Source organism: Leuciscus leuciscus, assembly GCF_965113295.1.
Source record: "Leuciscus leuciscus genome assembly, chromosome: 13".
In the NCBI taxonomy this organism is placed as follows: domain Eukaryota; kingdom Metazoa; phylum Chordata; class Actinopteri; order Cypriniformes; family Leuciscidae; genus Leuciscus; species Leuciscus leuciscus.
This window is the reverse complement of record NC_138737.1, coordinates 22,046,831-22,056,192: the sequence shown is the minus strand read 5'-3', so window position 1 is coordinate 22,056,192 and position 9,362 is coordinate 22,046,831. Positions and strand designations below refer to the sequence as shown.

Here is a 9,362-nt window from a genome sequence, read left to right as displayed (position 1 = left end):
CAGCTCTGTGTGTCCAACGTGTAAAATATTTAACTGCACACCACATAGCATATTTATAAGCCAGCTTTGAATTTTTATGCATATAAATAAAATGTAACCTGTGCAAATAAGGTCTTAATATATTAGTAAACAATTTTTTTTTTTTTTTACATTTTTTTTATAGCCTACGCAGTTCGAATTTTTTCATGAACATATCAGTGAGGGTCCCTGCTCCGTCTCTATCACCTCTTCCACTAGAGGGCAGCCTTTACCGTAAACGTGCAACGAGATAGGCCTAATGTTGTAGATATTCGTATTTATGCAATCATGAATGCACTTTTTTCGATTATTTATGACTTGGCAAAGGTTTTTACTGTCAGTTGACGAGAGAGAGAGAGAGAGAGAGAGAGAAGAAAACTTGATTCACAGAGTGCGAATGGATTATTAAATGTGCTCCCTCTAGAGGACAAACCGAATATATTTTTCACCTTTGATACAAAAACACTTGACTTTATTTAACATAACTGATACAGCATGCGCAAAGACACCAAACCTGTACATTACTCATAATACTTAATAATAATAATAATAAGTATTATATACAGTTTTTTCATTAACTTCTTATATTCGACGTCATTTTTTTTCTCATTTTATCAGTCGGTTTTCATAAAAGTCATAGTAGCCTACTCTTATTTTGACAATTTATATTAAAGAAACAGAAGCAATATTTTTTTTAGCGGCAGGTTTGGATTTCGCTTGACAGCTGAAGAAGAGTGCAGTAACATGACATCCACGTGGATCAACGGAAAAGAGGAAACGCCTCCAAAATCAACGGTAAGCAAACATTTCAGAGAAGCCAATCATTTTCATTTCATTAATATGGTTTAATCTTATAATCCTGCACATAAAGAATTAAGGCAATTAAGATAAAGATGTTTGGCTTGTCTGGGCAAATTTTGATTGTTGTTGGCGTGTGCATTAAAAGTAGTTTACATTTACTACATACCGCAGTGGGTAGAATTGAAGCTGTCTTTACAAATCTTGTTCATTTATCATATCTACATCAGATTGGAATCAGATCGGATTGTTATCAGTCACACAGAGGACAATGCTGAGCTGCAGCACTTTGGAGGAGATTGAGGTAAGGTAACCCCCCCCCCTGTCAATTGTGTAATAACAGAAGGTCACCACAAGAGGGCGACTCCACAATATCAATGAGTTTTTAAAAAGAAACATTTATAGTTGTGTCTGTCAGACTTAGTACTAACAGTAATTGAAAAGCACTGAGCAATGTAACATTTTGCAAAACCTACCTGAAATATTTGCAGTGGTTTGATAAAGTTTGAAACCTTTGTACCCTGTAGGCATTTGCTTTGACGAAATATCACCATCTTCATGTTACTGATAGTTACTGATACAATTTAGTTTATCTCTCAGCTAGGGTTGCTTTGCATGCATTTATATTGGCATTAATAATTTCCTGTCATTTGTTCGGCTCTCAGTGTCAGTGGTCTTTTGTAATGCCGTAGCAACATAGTCAGTTACTAATTCCAAATTACATAATCAAATATTGTAGTTAGTAATGTAATCCATTACATTATCATTTAAGGTAATACAATCTGACTACTTTTAGATTACTTTTGACCCAACTCGTTTATCACATTGATTTGAATAGAATAATCTTGTACCATAATAATACAAAGAGAAAGAAAATATATTCCATTCTTTATCAACAACATGAGGTGCATGTAAAAAGAAATTGCATCTGGGTTTCCCATACTGGGGTAAATTGGAATCAGTTACCAATGACTACAATTAGTTAGTATCTAGGAATTTACTTTTCCCTTTATTCTCTCTGGTAGCATGAGAAATTTAAAATGCAGTATCAAATGCAGAAAATTACAACAAAATAGATTATTTGTCTGGTCTGGGTTCCTCACCTGTGTTGCAGATTGATGCCGTCACTCATCACCTGCTCTGGCGGTTGCGTTGTCTTTCATGAACTTTGATTATTGCTTAGGCACTTGAAGATGAACAATAAAATAACTGATTGAAAACCAATTGAAACCGTATTCAGAAAACATCTTAATTTATTTAATCAAAATAAATAAGAAATATACAACACATACATGCATTCAAATGCATCTAAAGACAGCCTTACACCCCACAACCACTCTGCACCATCAAAAATATGATTTATCAGTTTGTTCTTATCAAATCAAGACTCCTGGAAGCTCTAAGGACGATAATTTACAAGGCAGCTTTTTGGGAAATTTTGTGTGATGAAACGCTGGGTAACAAATTTGTGCAATGAAAAATGGAAACCATCTTAGTGCTGACCATCTCACTCTTTCTGTTTGCCGTTTTAAGCAACATTGGTAGGAAAATCTGTCCTGTGAACTGTTAAATACAGTATTGTATTTTTGTGCTACAAAGGAGGACATACTACTCTGTTATCACCATCTTGTTTCATTTCTGTATAGTGTACTCTCTTACTTTTAGGCTTCTTTAGGCTAGATGGTTTTTTGTAGATAGCATTTTGAAGTGATAACTAATTCAAACTCCCACCGAAGAGTAAAATAGATCACTGTTGTCCTGTCACTTTAAGAACCATTTTTCCACAGGAAGACAATTATTTTGGACAATTCCAGAACTGGGCCAAAAATAAATTAAAAAAAACTTATTTTTCTAACCAAATATAATTTTCCGTCTTCCATTAAACATTATTGTTTACAAATCCATTATGGCCTGGTTTCACAGACAGGGCTTAGATTAAGCCAGGATTAGGCCTTAGTTCAATTAGGACATTTAAGTAGCTTTTATAAAAGTTCCTTAGAAAAAACCCATTACTGGTGTGCATCTTGAGACAAAACAATGGCACTAACATATTTTAAGATTTGTCAGTGCAAGTTGCTTTCAGTTAAAACAGCTCAAACATGCATTTTAGTCGGGGACTAGGCTTAAGTCTTGCCTGTGAAACCGGGGGGAAATGAGAATTACTTTAGACAGACGGTTAGACAGTGGATAGTGATTTATATATATTATATATATATATATATATATATATATATATAAAAGAAAACCAATACAAAACAAAAGTAATCCACATGACCCATGAGCATTTTCTATGTCTTCTGAAGTTGTTTGAGGAATAGACAAAAATGTAAGCATTTATTCATGGATTGTCTTCCATTCCAGATTTTTTTTATCTCATTCATGCTTGTTTTCAATTAGAATAAAATGTCACCCCTTAGATGCACTGTGCTTGGTTTGACGTCATGAAGCCAAAACAGGATTGGTTCTCATGTCACATGAACAATCATACCAGGCCAAGTTTGGGAGAAAAAAAACACAACTGAGATTTGAGCTACAATATCCCTGTATACATATTGTTTCTATGAGCCTGTCTGCCAAGGTGATACGAATTCTTGTCATATAAGACAAAGAGAAAGTGCAAAACTAGCATTTACAGCAATAAAATATTCACCCCACTTTATTGCCTTGTAGTGAGACTATATATTTGCTTAAGGTTTAGGCAAGAAGCACTGGTTTGTTTGGGTAAGTGGGAGGTAAAGCATTTGGTTGAATGCGCACAGATTAAAGGTGCTCTAAGGAACTTCTGCAGATTTAACCCCCATAACTCCGCCCTAATGTTATACCATAGTAACCATTGTTACCATTGTAATCAGAGATCAGAAAGGAGAACAGTAGCATATCACATTTTTGCCAAAGTTGTTAAAAACTAAACTGTAGCAAAATAATTGTTCTTGTATGACAGACCAACAACTATTAATTGCTTATGAATCTGAATATGGTGCTTAACTTGAATTAATCAACTAACTTCAACTACCACACTCCTAAACACCCCCTTTCCCATTTATGGGCTGTCCTATGAATGCACAAAATGACTGACAGGCAGAAAATGGCTAAACAAAGAATCTGACTGTGGTCAATTATTTGGATTTTACAGAATTTATGGCTGCCACAGAAACAGATGTGATAGTTTAAGAAACATCAATTCAGTGAGATCTGTCAAGTAGAGGGATAATTTCTGAGTGCCATTCTAATAGACACAATCGCTTACTGCATCTTTAATAGGGATACACATGGCTGACATCCTAATATTTTCAATTAAGTGATCAATCTAAAAGGAGAAAAGCTTTTGGTGGTCTGTACAAGTGATGTAATATTCTTGAGTTTCGAGCATCTCCTGACATCTCAAAATCTTCTGTGACGTTATGTTTCTCTCTTTAAATTTTGCTTTGTGAATTCCGCCCACTAGTACATTCATCCTTTTAAGACCATTCGGTTAATTGTGAAAACATTCATCCTCTATGACCTCATATCTCTGTGGCTAAAACTTGATCAAACTTCAGGTCAGAGCTATGGCTGTCTATGTCCATCTCTTTCTGACTGTCCATCTCAGCTGTCAGCTCCTTGAGAATCTTCTCCAGGTCCTTGTTCTTTCTGTACATCTGCAGATAATTGTACTGCAACTGCTTTTGGTATCTGATTACTTTGTCTTTCTCTTTATTCCATGTTTGTCTCTCTTGCTGGAAGCTATTCATCATCTTATGTTTCTTTTGCTTCTCTTCCTTCAGTTCCCCTCTCAGCCTTTCTACCTCCTTGTGTAGGGTATCCAAGTCAGCGGTCGCTCCATTATGATGTAGTATTTTACTGGCAACTGTTCCCTCCTGGGATTTTGATTTGGCTTGACTAGCACCAAAGGCCTCCATCCGAGCTTGGCTTATCTTCAGTTGCAGCTGTTGCTCCTCAACCTTGGCTCTCATGGTCATTAGCTTCTGATGCTCCTCTTTGGCCAATGCTAGGTCCTGCTTCATGCCCTTGATGTCTGTTTCCAGCATATTCACCTTCTCCCTGAGGAGGTCAGCCTCATTCTTCTTTCTTTGAAACTCATTCTTAGATACCTTTTTAAAAACAAATATCGAAGTAAGTCATATGTAACAGTACAGGATGCAGCAACTGCAAGTTAATCTAATGTCAACGAACGCATACCTCGACCTCAGCGCACCGCTGGTGAAGAGTTTCCTCATACTCCTTGATCTTCTGTTCCAGTTCTTCCATCTTGCATTTTGACTCCTTCAGAGAAGCTTTGAGACTGACAATCTCACTGAGTTTGTTCCCAACATCGGCTTGGGAGTCCCTAAGTTGCTGCTTTAGCAGAGATATCTCACCTGACTTCTGGCACACCTACAAATATAAAATAGGGTGAAAAAAAGCATAGATGCATTTAGTTTTTTGTAATTTACAATTTAGCTCTTTCCCCTGATTATCCCAATATTTAGAATAGTGCTCAATATAGACATATTTAACAAACATAGAGCACATTCAGTGTATCCACATTTGTCACTAAACCACAATAAGGTCTTATAGACTGACCTCCCACTGAGTCTCTTCTAGTGTAGGTACAAGGTTTCTCTGGCTCTCATAGATTCGAAGTCGGCTTTCTGCAGTGTCCCTGTCACGATTTAGCTGGTCCACTTCCTCCTGCAGACGTTCCTTGTCCTGTTGAAGTTGTATCACCTGAAGTTGCAATAACTGTTGGGCTCTCAAAGCCCTCTGGGACACCTGCAGTTATACACAAAACATCATTAGGATCTTTCTGGATAAAGGTGAATAGCGTGCTTGATTGACTATAAAGGTAAGGTAAGGTACTCTTACTGGTTTTGGATTAACACCAGACTTTATACACATGCACATTTCCGTCAAATCTATGAAATATTGTAAACAACTTACCTGACGAAGTTTTGTAGAACAGCGTTGTTTCAACCCCTCCATTTCCTCAGCACAGTAGCGTTGCTTCTCCTCAAATACCTGACATGTGTCTGACTCCTTCTCATCAAGGCTCGTTTGTAACTCTGCCAGCTCAGTTTCACGTTCCAGAAGTTTGTGCTCCAGCTGCTGTATTAGTGATTCATTCATTGAAATTGGTGATCGGACACAGCCCCCAGAACCTGATGGTTTTGTTGGGTTTTGCTCTGAAATTGTAAATCTGTGTTCAAGAAACTGCTCTTGGTTTCCAGAGAAATCAATCTTTTGCTCCGTGGATGAGACTGTCAGTGCTGCAGCAGTTATTTCTCTGTTCAAACTTATTGCAGCTGCCACACTTTCACTGAGGACACCAATGGATCTTGTGTTGCTGTTTGTGGACTCGCCACTTCTGTTTGTTTCACAAAATCCATCGGCCCAACTGTTTCCATTAGTCCCACTACACATCCTACTGGATCCGGAGTTTCCATTCATTCCAGCTACAGCGCCCTGTGGGTTCTGAGATGTTTCCATGTTTTGGCTAAGGCCTCCATAGCGCACCATGTGATTAGTTGAAGTGCTTAGGTTGTCCATCTGGCTGCTGCCACTGGTACTGTGGGTGGGCAGGCTGGACATAGAGTTCCTTCCAGAGTCAGAGAAGGTACCAGAATTTGTCTCCAGTTTGGGGTCCTGAAGATCTTTGAGCCTGTCTATGGGACTAATTCTCTTGCCCAGGATAGTGCTCAAGTTGTTATGAGTCTCCACCAAGGAACTGCTGCTTCGAGGAAGAACAGGTTTAAAGGCGGTCGGCCGAATCAAGGCGTTCTCTACACTCTAAATGAGAGGGGACAAAAAACAAAAACAACAACAAAAAAAGACAGATGAGTGTTTTTGAGGTTTAAAGTGCACAACAACCAACTGATCATTCATGAAGCTCATGTTAAAGGCAGGACACTATCCATCTTAAAACCTATTGATCAGATGCTCTCAAAGTAATTACTCTCATAACTGCCAGGACATTACAACAAAACATTTTGCATAAATGATTGATCAACAAGGCAATCTCAACAATACTTCCTTCCTTTCTTATTCTTCTCCTATTTTTCCCAGTCATTTTCTCTTCCATATGGTAGTATGTTTGCCCTGCTAGTTTAGCATTAACTTCCTGACCTAGTAAAACCCGGTTCATTTTCCTAGCTAGATCCTTCATAAATGAGGCTATTCAGGGAAAGAGCAGCTTGCCTGCTTGCAAGTGCCACACTGCCATTGGACCGAATCTCTGGAGAGATCAAGGCATTCTTACCTCGTCAATCTGGGGGTTTAATTAAATGGAGCAGACACTGCTAAGCTCTTAGTGAAAGTGTCAGGGTCTGGTGGGGATTACTTAACATCAACTATATTTGACTGTTGTTTGATTTTGTGTGATAACAATGGCTGGGGGGATGGGCCATCTTTTGGGTTTGGCTGCTTTAATGTGAACTAAGCAGACATTTCGATTTTTACTGCTTTATAAACGGAATTGTTTATGGACGTTTTTATAGGATGGAAATAATTCCTTAATATACAACAATATAGGCACTGAAGAAATTAAACTCTTGAGAATATGTTATTTTGGCAATATAAAATTAACTCTGTAGCCCCTTTGTTTACTTTCTGGCTAACTCCAGTTCTGTTACCTTTTCTAGTTTTCCAGACAGCGGGACTAATTCTGGTGGCCCTCTTCTCCTGTCCACCTCATTGTCCATTTCAGCTGTTCTTCCTTGACTGTCTTCAGCTGTATTAATGTTATGTTGAGCAGCTCGGGGCTTGTTGTTGACCTTGATGTAAAAGAAGTCTTCGTTTTTGCCTGAATGGTAGCTGACTTTTGAGTTGTTGTTGGTGGTGCAATGGTCCTGAGAGAAGCCATACTTCAGAAGGCCATCCAAGCTACGGCCCGTTTTCTTAGACTGAAGACCCTTTTTGAGTTTGTTTTCAGAGGCTTTGCAGTGTTTGCTGTGGAGGCTATGGCCTGATATCAAACTGCTGACACTACCCATGTTTGCTGGGACATCTGGAGAAAGCAGGTGGTGGTCTTGGTGGTGGCAGGTGTGTAATTACAGAATTTTAATGATGGAGGAAGGTCTGATGGGCTCATTGCCTTGTGTGGAGATCCTTCTTATTCCCATTTGGGAAACCTGGTAAAACATGGATTTTAAGAAATGAAGTGAGATGTCTCTTGTTGTCATTAGAGCAAGATAACACCAGGGTCTATGCATAATTTGTCTTAATGTTTACTTTACTTAACGTTCACTAGGTGAGCAAACAGGTCCTATAAAAACAGGAACTACAGCATGTCTTCTTGTTGGCTATTTGCCCACATGGTGTACAATAGGGGTAGACCAAATGGCAGTTATCCTGAATATCCTGATTTACAAAATTGAGACCATATTGAACGCATGCTATGAACAAGTAACCAGAATACCCTCCTCTTTGACAAACAAAGCTTGACAATGCTGCAAGCTTGAAATTAGTGTGACTAGGTCAACATCTTTTCATTTTACTTGGTCAGTAGGTCAAAAGACCTGCCAATTACTTTTTCCGCTTCTTGTCAGGCTTCAAAAAGTTGAGTATGTTTACATGCACAAGCAAATACCGTACCTGGCACAGCAAGCTCACTGTTTGTGATGCTCGAAATATAAGACGAAAAATATACATATTGAATCGGTTTTGGGGTTTATATGAAGGTATCTCTGAAGGGAACTGACTGTCTTCTGAAAAGTTTAAATGCCATTTTCTTTTCCTCTTACCTCCGTATAAATTAGTGTGTATAAGCGCAGTGCTGCTTTGTGTACAGTGGGACCTAACGATACCGCTGCTGTCCCATAAGCGCCACCTACTGTCAGAGTGAATTTGCATTTTCATTCAGTCAGTCTGCTTTTTTTGTTTTGTGCAGGTGGCTTATGTAGCATCATTTCACAAATCTAAAGTCAGACCATTCAGTTTTTACTTTAAATCTAGAAATGATACAATCTAATTAAAAACTGCTAATGCTTCATGTGTGTAGCATCTTTGTTTGGATCGTGATTAAAATACAGTGGTATTTCAGCAACCGGTATCGGAATCGGCAAATTTGCTTGTAAAAAAATCAGAATCGGACATGAAAAATCTGCATCTTTTATTTCTTCAGACAAGCATTATTTAGAAAAAAAAACATTCTTACTTGATGAGGTAGCATACATGTATATACTTATATAAGGCTTCATATTTTGGAAATAATATTGCAATAAAGGGAGCCCGCTTGGGAGACTGGACCTGTCAGCCACCTGACAACAGTTCAAGAGTACCAAAGGTCTGTCACCAGCTAATCAACCTTCTTTTATGATTCATATGTGCCTAAAGCATATAATACACATCCATAATCAACACATCATGCCTTCCATCTGTCTTTCAGAGCAGATAGCAAGGGGCTTTATGAACAAAAGACCTGCCACCATCGTCACTCGTGGCTTTGTATAACTGGCCTGATATGTTAAAAGCTTATTAGCTAGAAAGAACAGAGCAAATATGCCAGCTGTTTTTTTAATTATTAATATCACATTATGAATTCATGCATTACAAAGAAATTGTATCTTTTT

The 9,362-nt window shown here is 38.2% G+C and overlaps 2 protein-coding genes across 3 annotated transcripts in view; one reads left to right on the top strand and one right to left on the bottom strand.

Annotated features, from left to right (window-relative positions):
* Window positions 1-768: 768 nt before the first annotated feature.
* Window positions 769-9,362, top strand: part of LOC309512111 (uncharacterized protein) — a 79,523-nt gene continuing 70,929 nt past the window's right edge. The window contains exons 1-2 of the mRNA XM_082187537.1: window positions 769-813; window positions 1,047-1,120. Of these exons, the coding sequence (XP_082043663.1) occupies window positions 1,088-1,120 (33 nt within the window). The 5' untranslated portion in view covers window positions 769-813; window positions 1,047-1,087. The remainder of the gene's footprint in view (window positions 814-1,046; window positions 1,121-9,362) is intronic.
* lzts1 (leucine zipper, putative tumor suppressor 1) overlaps window positions 2,052-9,362 on the bottom strand; it is a 28,911-nt gene continuing 21,600 nt past the window's right edge. For both annotated transcript variants that reach the window (XM_082187493.1, XM_082187494.1), the window contains exons 2-6: window positions 7,425-7,922; window positions 5,737-6,582; window positions 5,380-5,568; window positions 4,996-5,190; window positions 2,052-4,907 (exon numbers count right to left, since the gene is read on the bottom strand). In XM_082187493.1, the coding sequence (XP_082043619.1) occupies window positions 4,320-4,907; window positions 4,996-5,190; window positions 5,380-5,568; window positions 5,737-6,582; window positions 7,425-7,784 (2,178 nt within the window). In that variant the 5' untranslated portion in view covers window positions 7,785-7,922 and the 3' untranslated portion in view covers window positions 2,052-4,319. The remainder of the gene's footprint in view (window positions 4,908-4,995; window positions 5,191-5,379; window positions 5,569-5,736; window positions 6,583-7,424; window positions 7,923-9,362) is intronic.